Below are 22,145 nucleotides of genomic sequence, written 5' to 3'. Positions count from 1 at the left end.
AGTCATGGGTGTGGAGTTGCTTTCAGGGTTGATTTGTCTTGTTCTGAGATTGGGAGGTGAGATCCTTCACTGAGGAATGCTCATTGGCAGCACTGAGCTGGGACAGTTCTGCTCTGGTTTCAAGCAATGCTGTGGCAGGGACATCTCCTTGGCCAGAAATAAGGTAATTCTATTAGAATTGCTAGTCTGAAAAGATTCTTTTCTTTTTAAGTGTGTAGGAACACTCCAGTGCTGTTAGAGGATCAGCTTTTGCAGCTTGAGGAAGGGAAAACAGTGATGAGCAATGGAAAGCAATAATCTTCCATCATTGCATCTGGATGTGCACATCTCTCAGCAGACACACTTGAGCAGCTTCAGAGGGACTCAAACACAATGCCAGTGCCCCAAGAAGTGCCATCCCATGCTGGTTGTGTCCCAAAAAGGTGAAGGCAGTGCCCACCTTCTCTGGAGCTGTGAGCCCCAAGGACAGCCTTGGAGATTCCAGTTGGATTTTTGGGAAAACCTCCTCCCCAGGAGGGTGGTGCAGCCCAGGACTGATTCCCAAGCATGTGGAGGCATCTCCATCTCAGAAGGGTTTGAAAAAGCTCCACAGCATTAGCAATAGTTCTGCTGGAGCAGGATGCTGGGCTGGGCTTTGGGGGTGTTTTCCAGCTGGCATTTTTGTGATATTCTTTAATATCCTCTTTAGCTTTTATTGGAGTGGAAAGTATTTAGTCTTGACCAGTTACAAATCCAGACTCTGAATATAAGATGGATGTATTTATTGGCAAACTGCTCAGTCTGTGCTGCTGTGGAAAGCCAGGCTGTACCATTTGCATGGAAGAGAGCTGAGCCAGGGTATGAGCACATGGGCACAAGAGCCTGGCATAGGGGAGAGGATCCCCAAAATCACTTTATGAACTGTGAGATGAATTGTAAAATAGAAATGTTTCTGTTCATACCTGCAGGAACAGTCTGGTTTTGACACACCCAAGAACTGACACTGTGACTAGTTCTGAGTGCACAGTTGCCATTGGCCCAGGGGAGGTGGCCAAGGAGCCTCTGTCAGTAGCCAGTGGGAGACAGTGCAAAAGGCAGAGCTCAGATACAGGAGACTGCAGCTTGTCTCAGTTGTTGGTTTGTGCTGCAGGCACAGAGGGGCAGCAGTTCTGTTAGTTTGAGAGCTGGCAGAGGAGCAGCAGGAGGGAGCTGCAGCAAGCTGGGGCTGCCCAGCTCAGGCTGCCACTGGGGATCCTGCTCTGAGCCCACAGAGCTCGTGGGGGGGAGGAGGGGCAGAAAACACATGTGGTACTGGGCTGGAGGTGAAAACTGCAGTGGGGCACTGATGGAGGGACACTTGGTGCATGGTGACTCCTTTCCAGTTCCCTGTGAGGGTGGTGGGTGACAGGAGTGCCCAGCCTGAGCAGCAGGAGGCAGCCAGGCAAGTGTTGGTCCTGCAGGGAAAGCAGGAGCCACTCCATCCCCCAAACAGGCTGGAGTGCTCCAGTGGATACTGGGTATATTTTGAGGGCTGCTCCTGCGTGGGGCTGTATGAATGGAAAACAGATCATGTCATCTCCACTAGTTTTTACAGTCAGTTGGCAAAAGCTGCAGATGGGTAATGGAACATGAGCAAAGGCTGAGCCCTGAGTGTGATGTGGAGCACGTGGAGGCACAGCTGGCTGTGGAGCTGGGAAGGGACTCTGGCCTTTGTGCCTCCACAGGGTGGGGAGTGTTAGAGTCACACGTGCAGCTTGGCTGTGACATTGGGAGAGTGTTGGGACAAGAGACTGAGCAGCAAACTCAGGCTTCACGTGGGGGCTGGCTTGGTGTTCTGGCTCAGAGGGAACTCTGGGGAGGGGCCCATAGCCATTGAGGCTTGTGCTGTTTGTGTGGACCCTGCTGTGACTGACTGTGCAGGGCCAAGGTTTACTGATGGCTGTAGCATCTTGGTGGCCAGCAAAAGGGTGTCTGCTGTCTTTGTTTAAAAAGAACAGCCACCATGGTTTGAGTTTGGGCTTCGGGGAATTTGTAACTCCCACAGCTTCTCTGTGGTGTCTACCACCAAAATTTCCATCTCCCTGTTGTGATGGCTCCACCCAACCCAAGCTGCCCAAACCCTGAGTGCAGGACCTGTAGTTACAAAGCCCCTTGGGCTGCTGTGAGGGAAAATTACTCTTCATTCTAAAAGGCAGTGCAGGTACCCTGATGCAGAGTTGTGTCAAAGGGTAGCTGTAGGCTTAGCTAAGAGAGCACAAAATAAATCTGCCATGTCCTGACTTCTCAGGGCTCATTGGCACTTTTTTTTGTTCATTTTCTGGAATTGTAACTAAGCTGAAAATTGAGTCTTGGGAAATGCCCTAGATGAAACTTTTTGATCCAAAGAGGACCTTGGCAAAGCCCCACGGTGGGAGAGCCCCATCCTTTTCCAGGGGATTTCTGTGCCAGGCATGACTTAATTTCCCTTTTTATGCAAATAAGGGACATAACCCAAACAACCTTCTGCTTTGCATCCCGTGGGAGAGGAGACCTTGGGGGTGGCAGTGTGAGTTGTTCGAGCTGCTTTGGCCCAGTGCTCCGTGCTCTGTCCCCTGCAGGCTGCTGCACTACTTCCGAGGCCGGCACCACCTGGAGGAGATCATGTACAACGAGAACATGCGGCGCTCGCAGCTGCTGATGCTGTTTGACAAGTTCCGCAGCGTGCTGGTGGTCACCAGCCACGAGGACCCCGTCATCTCCGTCTTCCAGTCGCTCCTCAAGTGACTCTGCTGCCACACAGGGAGGAGCCTGTCACTCTCCATGCCGAGTGTAAACTGAAGGAGGTGCTTGCAGCTCCTCCTTGCCACGTGTCCCTGTCCGTGCCTCGATGTCCCAGCTGTCCCTGAGGCTCCAGGGCCTGCTGCAGGGCAGCATGTGCTTGCTCAGCCTGGATTCCTGCCCTGCCACCTTCACAGCCCTTCCCTGCTGCTCCCCAGGGATTGTCACACTGGACAAGAGGGTTCTGCTGTGGTGCTGCTGTCAGGACTCACCTTTGGGGGGACACTGGTGCCCTGGGAGTGGTTCCTGTGCTCTCCAGCCTGGAGACAGTCAGCCATGAGAGCCTGTCCATGCATGGCCTTGCTCCAGGGCACAGGGGAGCTGGCCTGGCTCCTAGGGAAATGACCCTGGGCACCCAGGAATTCTGTCTGATCTCACAGCAGTGAGGACAGAGGTGGGAAGGCAAAGTATCACAAGTAAACATGAAATCATGAATGAATGACTCTGTCACTGTGTCACTGCTCTTTCCTCACCCCAATATCCTTATTCCCAAGTGGCTGTAGTAGCAGGGCTGTCCCCAAGCAGCCTCTGTGTTCCTGGGTTTCCACCTTCCCCAGTTTGTGCCTGGGGGTGGCACCTTGGTTGTTGAGCAGGACTGAAAGGCACTGGCCAGGCTGCAAGTGCAGGGACATGTTCCAGAGGCTGCTGCTGAGGCCACTCAGCCTTGTCCCCCAGGCCTTGTTTTGTCCCTGCAGTCCCCCTCCCGCAAGCATGGCTGTGGCTGCAGGGAACCAGACAGGGATCCTGGCCTGGGTTAAAGATACCCAGCAGGAAAATGAGACACAGGGCTGCATTTTCTGCTCTGGTTTGGAACTGCTCCTCCAGCCACACCAGGGCAGAACAAGAGGGGACAGGGCTTGGGGACAGGAGCTTGTGCCAGCTCACCCGTGCCTGTGTGAGCCACTGTCCCCACAGCTGCTCACTGCTCTGTGCTGCATCCCCAGGGGAAGGGAGGGGGAGCTTTGCCTCCATGGTGGTGTGGCTTCTCAGGGTTTGTTGTTAGAAGATTGTCAGGTGCCCTCTGAAGACCTCCCCTCACACCACACACAACAGCTGGAGCTTTTCCCAGAGCTGCAGGCTCTCAGGAGCAACTTCACCTGCCCACACAAACTGGGTGACACTGGGAGCTTTAGCTCACCTTCCAGCAGCCACTGGGGGAGCTACTCCATGGCAGCTTCTTGGGGGCCCTTCAGCCAGTCTGGCCCTGCAGCTGCAACAGGGATGGCAGAGGAGAGCAAAAACCCCATCTGACCTAAAAATCACATCAACATCACTGCAGGCCCTGTCTCAACCAACCCCACACCTGAGCATCAAGGTAAGTAATCAGAAAAAAGGCTGCCCAGAAGGGGCTAAACCAAATTATTTCACAGGATGGGGACAAGAGTATTTAAAAACTTTTTTATTGTATGTGAACCTTAAGATGGGGGTGGATGTGGGGGGTGTGTCCCTGTCACCCACCCAGTGTGGCTGCAGTCCTGCAGGTCCTGCCCTGAATCCTGGAGGTTTTTCCTCTCTGTACCTCAGGTCAGGCTGTTGCACCAGTGCTTTCTCTGTCTGTGGGTTCACAAAGTGCTAAGTTCTGAACTGGTTTCAAAAGCAGCTGAGAAAATGAACAAAACCCATTCTTGTTCTCCAAGCTGGACACCAGAGATAGGCAGAGGTTGGAAGGGGTCTCTGCTCAAAGGAAAGGTGTTAGCTCAGGTCACTCAGGACCCTGTGGAGGTGTGAACAGCCCACAGCTTCTCTGGGGCCCTGTTCCAGTGTTTGACCACCCTCATGGGGAAGATTTTTTCCACAGAGCTAATGAGAACTTCCTGTTTTCCTGCTGGTGCACAGTGCCTCTCATCCTGTCTGACAGCAGCCTGGCTCTGTCTTCTCCATCCCCTCTCCCCTGAGGTAGTTGCAACCACCAGTAAGATGCTCCCTTCACATCCTTCTCTCCCAGCTCCCATCCTTTCAGTCTGCTCTGCTGCCACCCCATTTTTTGCCTATTTCCCTGAAGCAACCAATACTGGCCTCTGCTGGGGGCTGAGGTGATGGGAGCAGCCCAGAGCTGTGACCCTTCTCCTCTCACCCACCCTAATTAAGCCTGAATCTGTTGGCAAGGGAGAAAGTGGCCTTCAGTGTCCAAAGTGTCCAAAAACAGCCTCAGTTCATGCCAGTCTGCTGCAAATAAAGCTCCACCTTGCTCCATTGATTGTGACAAAGTACATTTATTGTTAAAAACCCCCCAGGCCCCTCCATCTGCCATGATGCAGCTTGAGGCCAATGTACAGAGCACAGCTCAAGTCCTGGTCCCGGGGACACTTGCAAGACTTGTCAGCTGCCAGGGGAGTGTCCCCTTGCTGCCATCTCTCTCTCCATCTTCTTGTCTACAACACTCACAAATCTGTTTCCTCGTAAATAAAACCTCAGTGGTTTCTGTGCCCACTCCCCCCTGTTGCCAATGCCAATCCTGGTGGTGGCCACCACGTCCTGCTCCCCTGGTGGTTCCTGTCCAGGCACCATCCAGATGGCAGCATCCTGAGTCAGGTCCCTTTGGTCAAAAGCCTTGTCGATGCCAAAGGCCTGGCAGAGCTTGGAGGGCCCATTGCAGAGCTGCCAGTCCTTGAGCAGCCTGCTGGGGGCTTTCCTGGCAGCCCTGCGCAGCTCCCTCATGGCCTCCAGGCCCTGCAGGGGCTCCAAGGAACGCAGCAGCACTGCAGCCCCTTCTCCTGTGCAAAACAACAGCTGGCTGTTAGTGGGAATGCCTCACCTGTCAGCCCCCTGCCAGCAGCACTGCAGCTCTGAGCCTGTGCCTCAGCCTGGTGGAAGAGGGAATGTCCTTTGCTCCAATGGCAGTCCCTTCCCTCCTCCAAATCTCCAGTGTCCTGCAGCTCTGTGCCCTTCATTCTGCAGTGCTGACTTGCTCTTCCCAGCTCCACCTGATGTTGCTAAGTCTGGCTGCTGCTCCAAGGCTTGCCAGAGGGCAAGGGCTTTTTCTTATGTCAGCACAATGTTCAGAATAAATATACATCTGGTTCAGTTTTGGCAGAGGTATCCAAAGCTGCTCCCAAACCCAGTGGATTTCTAATAAACTGTGATTACAAGAACTCCAGCTAACAAAGGCAAGGAGGAATGAGGCTGGATGCTGCCAGCAGAAAGAGGCAGCTTGCAGAGTCAGCCTGGACAAAGAGAAACCTGGGAAGGAGCTGCAGGCCCTGGCAGCAGCCACTGCTGAGGGAGCCTGGGCTGGTACCAATCCAAACTCCCTCTGGAGATGTAACAGGTGGAGTGAGCATGGCTTTGGGAGCACAGCTCTAACAGAGTGTGATTTGGACACATGTGCCAGGGAAGCTCTCCCAAGGCAGGGACCTGGGGCAGGACAGGGCTGCACAGCCCTGTGGGATACAAATTCTTTTCTCAAATGTGATTTGCCACCCTGTCAGAAGCCTTAGGTCTCCTGCTCTCCAGCTGTTGCAGTCAGCGAAGCAAAGTTGCAGCTCTGAACAGACATTCCCTGTCAGACAAGTATCTCCAGCCTAAGTGTGACAGAAACATTTCCCTGGTATTTTCCAGCAGGGAGGTCTTCTCCTGGCCCTGAGTGGGTGAGGAGAGCACTGGCACAGGGCCTGTGTGCAGCCCCACTCAGCTCCCCCTGTGCTGGCTGCCCACGCCTTTCCTCCCTCCAGCGTCCCCAACAATCCCTTCTCCCTCTCCAGCCCTGAACATCTGGAGCCATGCTCATGCCTGGCAAAGGCTTTTGTGTAGGCACTGGCAGATCCCTAAGGACCTGTGATTTCCCAAAATAGAATCCCTCTCATATTTTGTACAAATCCCATGCTAAATTACCCCTCTGTGCTGCCAGTGAGGTCCTGGCTCTCTGAGGTGCCCTGAACCATTCTCAGAGCCCCTGCTGCCCCCACTACAGCTCAGTGAAGTCAAGAGCCTGAATTCCAACAGCTGTCAGCAATCTGTTCCCAGGCACTCCCTCCTCCAAGGAGGGGGATTGATGCTAATCTGGCAGCCAAAAGCCGCTTCCCTGGCCTAACAGTGATTTAGAGCTCAAAGGTCATTTTAGATTTTTAAGAACATGTTCCATGTCCTAATTCTGCTTTTTATTGATGCACAAAGAAACATCCTTCTCATCATGCTGCTGCCTCCCTTGCCAGGAACAACTGTGGATTCTGAGCAATCACTAATTACACTGCTTGCTTTCATCCATCTCAAATACAAGTGCACACTGTGGTCACACTTGAATTGAACCAAGTCCTTGGGAGTTCACATGAAGAGAGATAAGCACTTGGAAAACTGCAGGTGTTCCCAGAGCAGCACAGAGCCCAGCCAGGAGGTGCTGGGAATTTCTGCCTCTGGCTGCTCTTTCTGCATTTCCAGCTGGTTCTTTCTAGCTGTGTGCAACACACACCCCACTCTGCCCAGAAAGTTGCCTTGGGAAGAGCTGGAGACAGCAGGCAGGACAGAAGTGCAGGGATACCATGATGAGCTACTGCTTTCTTCCCCTCACACCTCTGTGGAGCAAACTTCCACATTAAAAATTTAGTTTTAATTCCCAAAGAGTAGCTGAATCCTTTTGACTCAACTCAGAGTGGCTTCCTCCCCCTCCCAGCCTGCAGCAGTTCACTCTCAAGGGTCACCTTGGTTCAGCATCTGCCCAATGTGCACACACCAGCAGCAGCAGGGCCAGCTGGGGATGCTGAGGGTTTATCTCCCCTGTTAAGAGTCACTCCATATAATGAGCAGCATTCAGGGCTAAAAGCTGGGACCTAACAACACTGCAGAGGCCAATTCTCTCCCTGAGCAGCTAGAAATCAAAACATGGCAGTGGAGTTCCACACCCCCACGGTGATTTGGAGATTCCTGCTCCTTCCCCAACATGGATCCAGCTCCCAGCTTGGAAATAGCTCTTGGCCACTGGAGAGAAGAGAATTTTCTCCTCCCTTCACCCACCTGACTCAGTGCTCCCTAATACTTCCTTCAGAATCTTAGTCTAGGAACTGGAAGTAAGGAAGAAGTTCCTGCAGTGTGACCCCAGGCTGAGCTTCACCAGGCTCTCAATTTTACAAGTTATTCTTTCAGATCTGGCAGCAAAATACAGACCTTGGCAAATTCCAGACAAACAGATAACAGCTAAGTCAAAGAGAAGCATGATTGGCATTTATTCCTCTTCCTGAAGTGAGGGAAGCCCCACATCTCTCTTAACTCCAGGGAAAGCTCTTAGTACTGAGATCATTGTGCTGCTCAGGATCTGCTGTAGGATTCATGCACAGTAAAAGACTTTGGCTATATTTTTTTCTATAACCCCTTCTCCTCTGCCACCCATGATTTCTCCAAATGTAGTGATGCCTGCTGTGGCTTCAGGCAGTTGCAATATTTCCCTCAGTGATGGGAAGACCTCTCACAGTAAAATTCCCCATGATGTAGTTTTATCTCTCCCCTTCCTCACTGACAAAGACTACTGCAGCCTGAACCCCAGCACAAACCTAAACAGGGAAGGTTTATTTCACCTGGAGTTAGAGGCTGTGAGCTTTTGTATCAAAACAAGTGATCCCTAAAGGGACAGAGCTCCACTGCTTCAGAGCATACACTTGTCTCTTGGAGCTGTCTGCCTACAGAGCATGCTCTTGCCATGAAGAAGGACCAAGCTATGCCATGAGAGATTAGATTTTTTTTTTTTGCCAGGGTTTTTTGTGTTTTTTCACAGCCAGAGTCAAAACAAAGTTTCCAAGATCCATCCCATATCCAGAGAATGAAATGCTTTTGCCTTTTACCCAGGTGCCACCATGAAGATGACTCCCTCAATGCTTCCCTCACACTAAACAACAGCACAATTAAACAACTCCTTCTCCCTCTAACTGGAGAAAAACATCTTGAATGAGATTCCTCCCCAGATTCTTTCAACACTCCTGCACATGGGCAAATACACAGAAGGAGCAGCTCCTGTTTTGTAGCTGCATCAGTGATGTGCACAGCTATGGCACTGACTGCAGTGCTCTGACAAAAGCTGGCAGTGACAGCTCTGCCTGGTGCCCCTCCTGTGGGACAGGATGATGGGGAGGGAGTTGTAAGAAAAAATCCAGTGAATTCCATCACCACATGGGACCCTTTAACTGCTTTGCTACAGAACTAAACACAGGTATATAAGGAAAATTTTCCCAAAGTGTGTATTTCAAAGAAATATTTCTAGAATTCAAAGACTAAACTTTTTTTTTTTTTTTAATAAAAGGTATTATTCTTAATATTTCAAACACCAAGATTCCCATCCTGACAAATGTGCTTTCATTATCTGAACAGATTTGGCAGAGCCAATGTAATGAAGTTCACATGTGTTCATCCACCAGACTCCAGACCCCCATTTGAAAGTCAGGCTCTTCCCCCACACTATAACCTGGCACTGTTTTTCTGCTTGGCTTCTGTCCAGAGGCCAAAACCTGAGCATTAATGGTCACAGTTACATTTGCTTTCCACTTAGGAATACATAAAGCTTTTTAACCTTTGTCTTAAAAATGGTGAAGAAGAAAGTAAATTGTGTTTGAGATTTTTTTCTTAACAGTGAGTAGTTACCTAGGAAATACTTGCTGCCATTTCAAGGTGTGTAATTAAACAACAGCATAATTGCAAGGCAAATATTGTCATTCTTACAGGAAAGAAAAAGAAGTTTTCAGTAACACTTGCTTGTTAAGAATCTTGAAATGTGGAAGGACAGTTTCAGTAAACTCCAGAATAATTTAGTTAGAGCTTGATTTTTTTTCTTGAGAATAATAAAAGAAGATTGAAGATTCTGTAACAGCCTGGGTATTTTGATTTGGGTGGGATTTTTTGGCTTTTAGGTACAGCTAGACAGCTAAAATGCTCCTACTGACTCCTTGCTTAAGCTTAGGACATCTCAGACATTTTGTTTTCCCCAACATTTCATTAAGCCTCTGAAGATAAAGGTAGGAGACAGAGGAGTTTCCTGCCATGGCAACAGACACCAAGATTTAGGCTGTCATTAATGACTTTGAATTTTTGTCTACATCACCACTTTTGAGGACCAAGGTTCACTGAATCACATGACTGAGGCAGCAGCCCAGGTCATCGAAACTGAAAGCTCCATCCTATCCAGATTCTCCCTCATTTCTCAATCTTTGTGTGCCTGAACAGCTCCCACAGCTCCCAGCTGGGACAAAGTTGGAGATGGGCCCTGCCTGCTGAGCTGCCTGTCCACTGGTACACCCTGGTCACAGTGGCAAAGCCCAGGTCCCAAGGGATGATGATGACAAATCACTGACATCAGAGAGCTCTTGCAGCACCACTATAGCTTGAAGTGTCAGCCCCCTCCTGGCATTCCACCTCTTTCAGCCTCAGCTTACCTTGGCTGGAAACATTCATGCAGAAATAAATCCCGTAGATCTGATAGACGTACAGAGTTCCTGGTTTCATGAACATTGCTGCGTTTCGCTGTGTTTGCTTCCCACCTTTCGAGTGGGAAGCTTCATCTTCCCCACCCAGATAAGCTTCTGTTTCAACAATCCTGCCCCACAGCTCTCTGCCATCAGGAAGTTTGCGAACTAAAATCTGAAAGAGAGGTCAGAGTGCATCAGTTACCAGCCCTCAGTACAAAATAACCACAGCAAGAGCTGTGGAAACAGAGAAACTGGAAAGAAAGGACTTGATGGTACTAAATCCTCTGCAGTTAGCAGTCTGTAAGCTAACACCAACTTTTTCAGCTTCCACTGCTCAGGCCACAGCCCAGTACAAGGAGTTCTTACTTGTCACTCACCCCACAAAATGCCTGGAGTGTCTAGATGAAGCAGAATTAAAAAGAATCAATTTATGATGCTACAACTACTAAAGCCCAAGGAGTTGCTCTTGTGGTTATTTTCTGTATTCTCCACTCTAATCCATCAGGTTTAAGGCAAAAATCAGCGCTGATACCAACCTTGAAGCATCATTAATATATAATCTTTAGATCAGAAGAAATATGACAGTGGCACAATTAAATAACTGCTATGATTAGACAGTTTCTCTCCCTAGAGATGTTTCAAGCAAGTCCCAGTCCCAAATCACAGAGATAATCAGCTCTGCAGAGAGCATCAATGCTATTTCAGTGTTTTCTGCACCACAGAGAAGGGCAGTGTGGGAGAGCTGGGAATTGGCTTCAGGCAGACAACAAAAGATCTTTGTTATTACAGTGTGTTCTTGCTGCTGGTACCTCCTTAAATAAAACAAAGCAGATGCAGGAGAAACAAAACATGACAGTCAAAAGACTTTCTTTAAAAATAAAACAACCACTAAACTTTGTACAAAGGAATTCGTGGTTTGACCTGATTTCTAAACTTTGTGCTTTACTTAATGTCTATGAAATACTGCAGCAGGGTCTCATTTGGGCACCAGCTATCAGTTAAATTATAACACTTTAATCATGCAGCTGTTCAGAAATGACCTTCAGAAAACAAAGTTTAATTCCTAACAGATGTTTGTGCTGGATTGCTAATGCAGATATTGATCTGATCCATAATGGCTGCTGCAGGAGTTGGTTTCCAAAGCTGCAGCTCTGATGTATCACAGTTTCCCTACAGCTTTTGTCAAATTGTCAAAAATAATCTCTTTATTATTTTTTATGAAGGAAAAAAAAAACCAAACCACTGGTGTTCAGCAAGTGACTGAGAACACCCCAAAAATAGACCACATTTCCTCCTCAGTATGATGAAATGCAGTGGTTAGGTTATGGATTTAAAACATCCAGGCATTTCCCATCTTCAGACACATCAAATATTCTGTTGGATAAAGAAGTTTAAAACTGGTAGTAATTCCCAACACCTCACAATAAGCCATTCCATAAAATTAATTTTCTCACTGATGATGTATCTTGATGTTATGGCAGTTCCCTCTGAAAGGCCATTTACTGCATGTATCTTTTTTGTTTCCAGGAACTCTGGTATCATGAAGGGAAGTAATATTAATAAACCAGATGCCTCCAAAATTTGGTAGAATGAAGATAATGAAGGAAACACTAAATTACCTTTATGAGAGAATAGGCTGAGTCATGGGAGACTGCAGATTATACTTTAAAGAAAGTGTAAAATTAAGACAGAAATCATGTGGTTTGGAATACTAGGCCTAAACAGGAAGAATACACAATTAGGACTCAAGAATCCTCTGCCCAGAATAACTGAATGCATGAGTGTGATGGAGCCATTAAGACAACAAAAATGTATCAGTAATGGGAGACTTCAGGCATCCTCAGACAGACCAGGACATGTGCAATGCTTTCTTAGACACCATCAAATGTTGTGCAGAGTGAGGAATCAGTGAGAAAAGACTCAGTTCTCAGATCTGAGCAAAACACAGTCTTTTCCAGTCTTATTCCTGAAAAACAATTTAGTATCATGACTGTAAAGGATAAAGTTCAGTGTCCTTTCACAAGCAGTAAAGTCCAAAAATAATCTATCAGAGTCCTGCCCACCAGCAAAAAGAGGAAACTACGTAAAGTGAGGGAGCTGGTTGGGAAGAGCTTTAGAGGCAGCCAAAGGTTAAGGCCTGAAAGGCAAGCCTCTAGCAGGATATCTGCAGAGATAGCAACACATGTGGAGTGTCACAAAGAGGGGTGAAGGCAGACCAGAAAGAAAATCAGCAGGGCCAAAAAGCAGAGCAGAGCTGTCACTTACAAGTAAGATATCCTTAGAAAATAAAAAAAAAAAGTATGGATGCAGCAAAACAGGCCAAAATCAACAGTTTGTGGAACAAATTCCTGAAGTTATCTAAAGCCATGAGAACCCAGAGAGTCTGCTCACTCTGCAGACAATAAAGGTATAAAAGACTCAGAGAAGATAAGACCAAAGCAGTGAAACTGAACACACATTTTGCAGCTGAGTTTAGAACATTCCAGACTGGAATGTTTTATAGGGAAAACACTGAGGGAACTCCCTCCCCTGGAAACAGCCAGAGAGTTTTCTGAAGGACTCAGTAAGCAGAAGAGTGAATCTCCAGCACTCTGATTTTCAAAGGCTTTCAGCAAGGTCCAGACTCCTCAAAGTTTATGCAATTGGCTAAGGGAGAAATCCTTACATGAACAGGTAATGACTTGGAAATTCAGAAACAAAAGATAGGAACAGCAATATCTGGAGTGAAGAGAGCTTAACTGTGGGACTGTGCAATCCTTAGCATAACAAGGCAGTAAAATGGAGGCAAAGAAGATGTTGCTGACTGCAGAGCATTACTTTCTACTGGAATAAGCAAGAAACAAAAACATGTAAAGCAATTGCTGAAAGGAAACTAATGGGCCTGAAACAGCCTTCAAACCACAAGCAGCTAAGTACTTCTTAGCAAATAGAAAAAAGGGAGGAAAACTCCACAAAAAAAACCCCAAAGCAACAATTAAAAATGTGACAGACTAAACCTGAAAAATTACTCCTCTGACTTCTAGAATAGATTCTGCTACTGGTCTTTAAATTCCACTGCACTTAGCAAGAGAAGGAATGAGAGCTGTAGTCCGAAAATAGCCAAGCCCAGGAGTCAAATGGCAAAAAAAGAATTTCATCCTTTTACACTAAGTTATTAGCTAGAACATGCTCCAGTACAAGAATCTGTGTTCATGTCTTACCTGTCCCAGAAAGGACTTGGCCAGACTAACACAGGGCTGGTTGAAAAAATCTTCTTGTAGCTGAGGAGATTTTTGTTTCTCTATCACAAAATATTTGCTGCTTTTCGGAGAAGGATCTGCTCCAGGTGTAGTGTTCAGCTGCTCTCCAGCACAGATCTGAGGGAAGCTGGTGGTGTTTTGAAGAGCACTTAATTGAGCCAACAGCTTTCTTTTCCTTGGCATAGTTCTAGAAAATGGATATAATTAAGATTATAATGCTTATTTAAGAGCAACTAATTTCCACAAACTTCTGTTTTTACACATCTCTGCACAACAATGAATCTGAAAGCTACAACTACATGGACATCCTCTGCAAACTGCAGCAGCAGGTGACAGATTTAGCTGTATTTGCACCAGGCTGGGCAAATATTGGGCTCTACTGATGAGCAAACAGAAAACAGCAGTTTGAGTATTCATCTTTTAAAGACTGCATATAAAAGCAACTCTGCTCCAATTAAGCATTGAAAATAAATTTGCTGTTAGGTTAGTGCTGGTGTTAGAATCTCCCCAGAATGATCCAACTTACCAGAAAGATTCAGCCTCCTGTTCCAGCCAACAGCAGGGACCTGAGGCAACTACATCATGTGCAATTGTTCTTCTGTTTTGTCACCACTCTCCTATGTGAGAGGCAAAAAGCTGGTGTTTTGTTTCCAGTGCTGCAGTCCTTATACCTGTCAAACAGGTACAAGCATTTATGCACTAATAAATGAATGAATGGATAAAATGCTTTGAAACAGGCCAAGAGATTCTGGAGATCCCATGGAGATGTGATACCAAGAGTACCCCATTAGATCAAACTCCAGAATAATTTGCAGTTCTCTGTTGGTCCAGAAAAAGCCTATCTCCCAGATGGGCAGTGCAGGAGATGCTCTTTAACCTTTGTTATTCAGTGGGAAATGAACTTTTCCTATACTGGATACACAGAAAGCTGAAACAAAACTTTTAAAATGCCCCCATTTGCACTAAATTTGGAAAGTGTCAGCCTCAAAAAAGGACTTTTACAAGAGAATGCAAAGACACCAGTTCTAAATTGAACCACGTGTAGATGTTTAGGGTCCAACATTATACATATACTTTAAAATGGAGAAAGAATCCTATAGCTGAACCTGCAAACAAGTATATACATAAGTAATTAGCTGTTGCCACTCATTTTTCACCAGATCAGCAGCATTTAAAAATTACTACAAGAACTTCAAACATCAAGACCAATCTATCTTGGTCGGATGATTCTCACAATGGAGTTCCACCAGCAACAGTTTCTTTTCACTACAGCGAAACAAATTCAGCATTGCTACAATCTGAATCACCAGCGCAAATTCCCCCACAGTGTCTTGTTTCACTTCAGAAGAATCCAGACACAAACATGTAAAAATAGGCAGGAAAAAAAAATCAAATCACATTGGCATGACTGGCAGAGAGGGAGGATGGTTTTATTTTTTCCTGAACACCTAATTCTTTATTGCAATAATTTGATGGTGTCAGACTTGCCATAGAACCACCAGCTCCATCACAGGTACTCTGCTCTGAACTGTGGCTTTTAGCTGGTGGGAATTCTTAAAAATTTTGTCAGAACTCACCAGCCTGCCTCACACAAAACTGTCTGGTGGCTTTGGCAAATGAGTCCTGTCTGGGAGAAAGTGCTGCAGGAAGGAAGGGCCAGAGGAGGAACACTTCACCATTTCAGACTGACCCTCTGAAACAGTCAAGGCAGTGCTGCCCACTGAAGACAATACCTCCAGACCTCTCTGACAGTATTAACTGGGACTTCCAGCTCATCAGCCACACATAAAGACACGCTGCAAACATGGCTGACTCGAGTGGAGCATTAACTCATTTGGTAATTTGTGCTCTAATGGAATGTGACATCAGAAACAGGATCTGAGCTGCCTGGCACCTACTGCACTCCAATTAAATCACTCCTAAAAGCTGCAAGTGCTCTTGTTGACATGTTACAGCAGCAGCCACAGGGCACTTGTAACTTCAGTGCTATGGGCTGATCCTTGACACATCTCAGCATCTTCAATAGAAACAGCAGCAGGAAATTGTCTTCTATGGAAGGAGGAGTGGAGGAATGGATCATTCACAGAAACACCAGTGCAGAGTGAGGTGCTACAACATCAGCTCACAAACCCAGAAGAAAAAAACCATTCCATCCTCTCCCTGCTTGTTCATTTGAAACACAAAGCTGCATGCCTCAAAGCCTATCTAGATTTTCTAGAAAGGATGTTGCTTGTCAACACAAATCTCTTCTTGCCAAGAAAAACCACACTGTAGAAGGCAACACATACCACAGATCCAAGCCCTGTGTATTTGGGAAGCAAAAAGCTCAACCTCTTCTGTAGGTCTACATACAAATTCTGCAGTTCTTCATTTCTATCTGGATTTTCTTGCTTGTATAATAAGCAAATTCTACTCCTGGGCCTCAAATAAGTGGGTTTAATCACTTTCTACTAATCCTGTTGTAACCAAATTAATTACAAGTTGTGAAGCACATCTGGGAAACACATACAAAAAGAAGGTATGGAAGTTAGACAGAGAAGATCAAGAGCTGAATCAGTCAGCACAAGTGCCTGGAGTGTTCAGGGCTGCTGGGCTAATCTCAGGCAAGTGGTTCAGGAGCCTGCAAGCCAGAATTGGAGAGACACTGCAGATCTGTGCAAAACCCAGCTCAGCAGCAGATGCACCCTATAGTCAAGGCACAACACAGGCCACAGAGGATTCTTGACTCCTTCTAACAAGACTGCATTTGCAGGCATTTTCTTGGATTTTTAGAAAAGAAGGGGAAAAAAAAATCCCACCAACAATTTGCACGTACTTTTGGCTGCCAGGTCCATATACCTGCAAAACCCTCCCCAGGTACATCGGTTTTTCTGACAGAATAATGAAAAAGTACATAAAGCACTGCCACTTCAGGAGAGACAATTCCTCACAGCAATTCCCAGTTGTACAGATTTTAAGTGGGAATACATGCTAGGTCAGTGCTGGGTTGGATCAAAGGATACCTCTCCCTGTATCCTGCTCTCCAGCCCAGGTCAAGAGCAGGAACCTGGGGAAGAACAGAATAAACATCCAATGCTCCTCCAAGGCTCTGGACTGGAACCTTCTGACCCAGGCACAGTCTTCCCTGAATCTCTATAATGCTAGCCAAAGGGAGACTTTACCCAGGAAGAAAACTTCACATAATTATTATTATTACTGCTTCAAAAACTCCCTCATTTCGTGTGGGGCATTTGCATTGTTCCCCACCCATACATATCAGCTCACACCTGCACTTCACCACCTCAGCCCTCTTCTTAAATAAGGCAAAGCCAGCTGGAAACACTGATTTTCCATGTCACCTACAAACCATCCCTGCAGCACCCCAACGGTGACCTCCAGTCACCAGGAGATCTGTCCATTTACTCACATCCTCTTTCCTATCTTTGCAACAAATGTGTATTTATGACAGGGGAACTCCCTTATTATGTCCAGGGCTGCTCAGGTAAAGGGCTCCTGTTTAAAACTTTCCTGAAATCTGAGTATAGACCTCAACATGCTTATTTAGACCTGCAGAAAATCCCAGGCTTTTTTTAAGGTATGACTTTTAAGCCACTTTGATTTTCCTCCCTAGATACTTAAGCAGCTCTCCAATAATCCTATCTTGCTATGTTTTTTATTAATTCACTTCTTGGTGGTCTAAATTCCAGGTCTGTAGTCCTTGGATTTCCCCTAGAATCCTCTTGAAAAATTAGTGACACATTTGCTGTTGAAACCATCACTAGCAACACTGTCCTTGGGGGCTGCATCTGGTTTGATAGTTTATTCCTGCCTGTTTCTGCCAGTTTGGCAACTTATTCCTGCCTGTTATTCCTGTCTTTTTGTTCCTTAAGCTCTTAAACAGACATTTTAAGGCAGATCCTTCAGTGCATTCTCAGCATAAATGATGTCTCTCTGCCTTTCCTGTCTAGTCTATCTATTAGTAACTAGAAGTAAGTTAACAATGTATAGTTTTCTGGACAACAGTGTGAGAAGCATGAAAAAAAAAAACCTTTAAGAATGGAGTGCAGGCATAAGCTAATATAACCATAAATATCGAGCCAATTTCTCCTCAGAAAGATTCTGACAAAACGTGCAATCCTAATACCTCAAAAATAGGCCAAAAGGGATGCTTTTATCCACCTTACTAAGTGCTGGGGATCTCATTTCCTTGCAATTCAAGTCCTCGCTCCTACTCCCTAAAGGGCATCTTGAGCTTTTTTGGGATGCAACTTAACTCGTCCTTCTGTAAAGAACAAAGAAGATAACAACGAAAAATACAAAGAAAAGTAAAAATAAAAATAAAAATAAATAAAAATAAAAGCCTTCACGGCAGAATTTCGCTCCGTTCTGGTTGAGGACTCTCGCGACTCGGAGCGGAACCGGGGGATGCAGCGGGGGGCGTGCCCGGCAGTCACGGGCATGGGCAAGGCCGGCCGGGCCCTTGCGGGCACTGCTGGCACCATGGCCGAACCCCAGGAATCCGAGCTCCCTCCTCCGAGCTCCCTCCTCCGCCCGCCCCGCCATTCTCCGTCATTCCCGCATTCCCGGCCGCTCCCGGGCTCCCCCTCACGCACCTGCCGGGCCCGTTCCCGCCGCGGGCGGGGCGCGCGCAGCCCCTGCCGCGGCCCCGGGAAGCCCCGCAGCCGCCGTGAGGGGCGGGCGGCGCGCGGGGGGCGGCGCGGCCGTGAGGGGGAAGAGCCGCTGGCGGCGGCCGCGCTTTACAGATCCGCCTTCCCCCGTTTTGTGTTCTCGTGGGGGTGTTTTCTGGAGCGCGAAGACTCTGTTAAAACAGCGTTTGAATTCGCGCTGGTTTTCAGCATCCACTCCTCGGTCTTTCAGGTTAATCATGAATTCATCGATACAAAGACTGAGAGAATTGGTGTTCGGCTTGTGTTGGAGAAGGCTTGCGGATATCTACCGTTCCAGTGGCTAAAAGGCCTTCAAGAAAGCTGGAGAGAGACTTTGGGTAAAGACCTAGGGTGACAGGGCAAGGGGGAATGGCAGAGGGCATATTAGAAGAAATTCTTCCCTGTGAGGGTGATGAGGCCATGGCACAGGTTGCCCAGACTGAAGTGTCAAAGGCCAGGTTGGACAGGACCTGGGTAGTGGGAAGTGTCCCTGAGTAATCTTTAAAGTCCCTTCCAACCCAAATTATTTTATGATTCTGCTCCAAAGAGGCATAAACATGCATTGGGATGAACATGCATGGTCACAAGCTGGCTTTATAGAGAGCTATGTTAATTACTCCCTCAGTTCCCCAAATAACAAGTGTCTGGCCTGCAGAAAAAATTCTTGGCTTCAGCTTTTATCCAGATGGAGCACATGGTGAAAATGGGGTCAAAATATGATTTTTTTTTTCCTCCCAGCATTCTGGGGACATGCATTTGAGGCCATTGGTTCATAAACAAGTGTTTGCACAAAGGGTATGAGGGAAAGTGATAAATCCAAGTGGACTTATTCTCATTTGTGTAATAAAATACTCATACCAGGATAGCACCAGCTAGGATCCAGTGATGCAGAGAATAGGCATTTACTGTCTACCCCTTTTTGTGAATTTGGAAGGGAGAAGGATAAATTACTGACTGTAATTTTAGGAGACATTGACAGCTTTGGAGGTGCAGCCAGAAATATGAGTAGCCAAAGGTTCTTATGGAGGCAGAAATAGGGACCAGTTAATTTGACCATGGAGTCATCCTCAGATATGAGTGGGGCAGATGAAAAACTCTGACTCCTGTAAACCACGAACAGAGCCCAGAATTTCCAAATTTTACTATTCCTGTTTAATAAAAGGTGTAAAAAAATACCCAAACAAATCATGAATGGAGCAAACACAGAGTCTGTTACACAATATTCATTCTTTTTGAATGAATAAACATCTGATATACTTTGGAACCCAAAGCAACCTCAAGAATGCACTGAAAAGCCCTTAAATCATTGTAGAGCCTGGTGGTACTGCTACTGTAATGGTGTAAAAAAAAAACAAAAAGGGAAGGAAACACGAGTAAATCTTAAAGGTATTGATACTGGAGAGCTCTGTATGATGTTTTAGTTAAAACAGATAAAAATAATCTCACAAGAATGAGGAATCCCTGGAGGGATGTTACCTGCTGGCTGCACAGATGTGTTTAGCTCCAGTCTGAAACGAGCTGTTTGTGTATTAGCAAAGACAACAATCATTTTTCAATGATTAATAATGTCGACTGAATGTGTTGGAAAGAGCATCTCGGACTTCCTGACTTGCATGGTTCACATCCCAGCTTTAATGTGGTATTAATATAAAAGAGGAAGACCAAGAAAGTGCGTGAAAAGGAAGATAACCAAACATCCAACTGATCTTTCAGCAAATTGTGAAACTTAAAGGAGAAGCTGAGCGAGAGTGAGAGCTGTGGGAAGGATTTCCTGGGGTCAGACTAGTTCAGCTGTGCAGACTTTTCCCCTGTGGGAGTCTGTGGGACAGGCACTCTCAGGAATGCTGGCTTCTTTGGCAGCAGATCTATTTCATGCCCAAAGGAAGTATTTAAAGCTTTTAGCACCTGAGGAATGCAAATTGCTCCAAGCAACAGCATATGCCATGTTCTTCATTTGTCCAATAACTTCACTGTTACAGAATCAATGCCTAAAATAGCCTCCTGTAAAAGCAGATCTGTTTGAGAAGATTAAAGTTCCCTTCCCTGTGGGACAAAAACTTTTTCATGTGAGAGGAATGACTTGGAATCTGCAGTTAGAAAATCTGGCTGGTGGAGAGCCTGGGGTCTGTGGCACAATGGCTGCACACAGCACGCCAGGCTTTTCTTGGAGCAAAAACTGTTTGCAGAGTGGTTCCCTACAGCTCCCAGGCTGTGCAGAGCCCTGACTTATCATCCTTTTACAGCCAGGACAGCAGAGCAGCATGGAGGCAGGACAAAGCAGCAGGGGCAGATTTTCAAGTTTTCTCTTTGTAAGGTGCCAGATGAAGCCTCAGCAGTGTCTGCTGAAAGCTCCTCTGTCCCGTTAGGAAGAGACACGGAATTCCCCACTGGCCACAGCCTGGACACTTCACGTGGCCACGCTGCTCTTGCCAGCAGTGTGGGACAGCTGCAACACTCCATGAGCCAACTCTTGAAGAATTCCCGTGGATGAAAGCACTCCAAACAGCACAGGGTTTTTATGACATCCCCTCCTGGCCTCTCCTGACATCCAGTCTTGGCTGCTGCTTCCTACTTATCCACAACTGCCAGTGTGTCATATCCAGAGCTATTTCCAACCGGCGTCTGAGGTACATACAGCACTCCAATTAGTACCAGAACAAACCCACTGCTGGAAGGGAGAGGTGCTCACAGCTGCTCTGGTATCTCCCACACCCTAGCTGAGCCACAGATCAAATGGTTCTGAAACCAAGCCCATTCAATTTGTTATGTAAGCAGATGTGTGTGTATTATCCTAATCCATGGTAGGTACCGGTCCACCTGCTTTGCACTCAGGGTGCAAGGAATCCTTCCAAGTGCACTGCAAGCAATGGGAAAACCCAGTAGAGCAGCACAGCTTCTGGGAGCCTCAGCTCTGGACCAGAGAGGGCAGGCAAGTCCTATTTAGTAACCTATTAATGAATTCTACTGAGTCTTATTTGTTTGTTTGTTTTATGTGAAAGACATTTTTGTTCTCTGACAGGACAGAAATGGTTGGCTTCACAGTATTGCTCAATGCAGTGAAACAAATAGATTAGATATTAGGAAGAAATTCTTCCTTTTGAGGGTGGTAGGCACTGGAACTGGGTGCCCAGAGAAGCTGTGGCTGCCCTGTCCCTGCAAATGTCCAAAGCCAGGCTGGACACAGCTTGGAGCAATCTGGGATAGTGGAAGGTGTCCCTGCCCATGGCAAGGGGTGGAAGGGGATGGGCCACAAGGTTCCTTCCAACTCAAACCATTAAAAAACATATAAAAAGCTAAAACCCAAGTGAGCAGGGCAAACTGCTGGGCTGCTCCCTGCTTACATGGTATCCCTGGTGAAGCTGGTTTTGGTGATACCATAGGGGAGCCATGGCTAGGAGCCTCTCCCAGCTGCACAGGAGCAAGGGGAAGCTGGAGAGTGAGACCAAAGGCTGAGCTGAACTAGCAGGAGGTGAGGAAGGATGAGATGGAGCTGCACTAACAATCAGCCAAGCTTTTTTAGGTATGGTAGTTTCCTGTTCTGAAGGGGTTAAAGTTCATTCAGTATTTTCTAAATCAAGATGCAAGCATGCTTATAAATCAGTCAGAACAGAGAAAAGGTTTACATGAGAGTGTTGGAGGGATTTATGGAGAATTATGTGTATGTCTGTCCAGTCAGAGCATTGCAAGCCTGAGAGCTGTTAGCCATCTCCAGCTCTGCCCCTCTGCTGACAGTGCTCAGAATGTGCTGGATGCAGGGGAAAAGCCAGTTAAAGAAATTCCTCTGGCTCCTTGCCCCCAGCCACTTATTCTTGCCTCTCTTCAGAACGGTTTCCTCTCCACTGTACTCGTACAGTAACGTGCAGAGCTGTCCTTAAACCAGCTCCCTAAACTGGAGGAGGTTCACATCCCTTTCCTGTGCTGCCACACCTCACCTTTGCCCTGGATGGTCTGGAGCAGTAAGAGCAGAAACAGGCATAAATGGGGTGCAAAGCTGAGGCCAGGGTAGTACACTGAGGAATCACCATTTTTCTGCCTCCTGTGCAATGTCAGCATGCCAGCAGATAGCAGCAGTTCAGATAAGC

The 22,145-nt window shown here is 46.9% G+C and overlaps 2 protein-coding genes across 18 annotated transcripts in view; one reads left to right on the top strand and one right to left on the bottom strand.

Annotated features, from left to right (window-relative positions):
• NPRL3 (NPR3 like, GATOR1 complex subunit) overlaps positions 1-3,235 on the top strand; it is a 41,458-nt gene extending 38,223 nt beyond the window's left edge. For all 16 annotated transcript variants that reach the window (XM_079321003.1, XM_079320999.1, XM_079320992.1 and 13 more), the window contains one exon: positions 2,577-3,235. In XM_079321003.1, coding sequence (XP_079177129.1) covers positions 2,577-2,742 — 166 coding nt within the window. In that variant the 3' untranslated portion in view covers positions 2,743-3,235. The remainder of the gene's footprint in view (positions 1-2,576) is intronic.
• Positions 3,236-4,989: 1,754 nt separating this feature from the next.
• On the bottom strand, positions 4,990-18,124 carry MPG (N-methylpurine DNA glycosylase). 2 transcript variants are annotated; one of them, XM_079321007.1, is made up of 6 exons: positions 18,010-18,075; positions 17,576-17,678; positions 13,944-14,088; positions 13,379-13,604; positions 10,146-10,350; positions 4,990-5,510 (listed from the first exon to the last, which is right to left on the bottom strand). In XM_079321007.1, exons 4-6 carry the CDS (start codon positions 13,598-13,600, stop codon positions 5,116-5,118), a joined length of 822 nt encoding a protein of 273 aa, XP_079177133.1. In that variant the 5' UTR covers positions 13,601-13,604; positions 13,944-14,088; positions 17,576-17,678; positions 18,010-18,075; the 3' UTR covers positions 4,990-5,115. The 2 variants fall into 2 exon arrangements, with proteins under 2 accessions (XP_079177133.1, XP_079177134.1); XM_079321008.1 differs by lacking the exon at positions 17,576-17,678 and having other exon boundaries at positions 18,010-18,124.
• Positions 18,125-22,145: the final 4,021 nt, after the last annotated feature.

This window comes from Erithacus rubecula (genome assembly GCF_903797595.1).
Source record: "Erithacus rubecula genome assembly, chromosome: 17".
NCBI lineage: Eukaryota > Metazoa > Chordata > Aves > Passeriformes > Muscicapidae > Erithacus > Erithacus rubecula.
Note: the sequence above shows the minus strand (reverse complement) of the source record. Positions and strands in the feature narration are given on the sequence as shown.

Bases quoted from the DNA above. Each gene is read 5' to 3' on its own strand.
- MPG (XM_079321008.1), bottom strand. From the start codon at position 13,600: ATGCCAAGGAAAAGAAAGCTGTTGGCTCAATTAAGTGCTCTTCAAAAC. The intron at 10,351-13,378 runs GTAAGACATGAA...CCTCTCTTTCAG, and splicing joins CCAAGTCCTTTCTGGGACAG to ATTTTAGTTCGCAAACTTCC. The intron at 5,511-10,145 runs GTAAGCTGAGGC...TGTTTTGCACAG, and splicing joins CATGAATGTTTCCAGCCAAG to GAGAAGGGGCTGCAGTGCTG.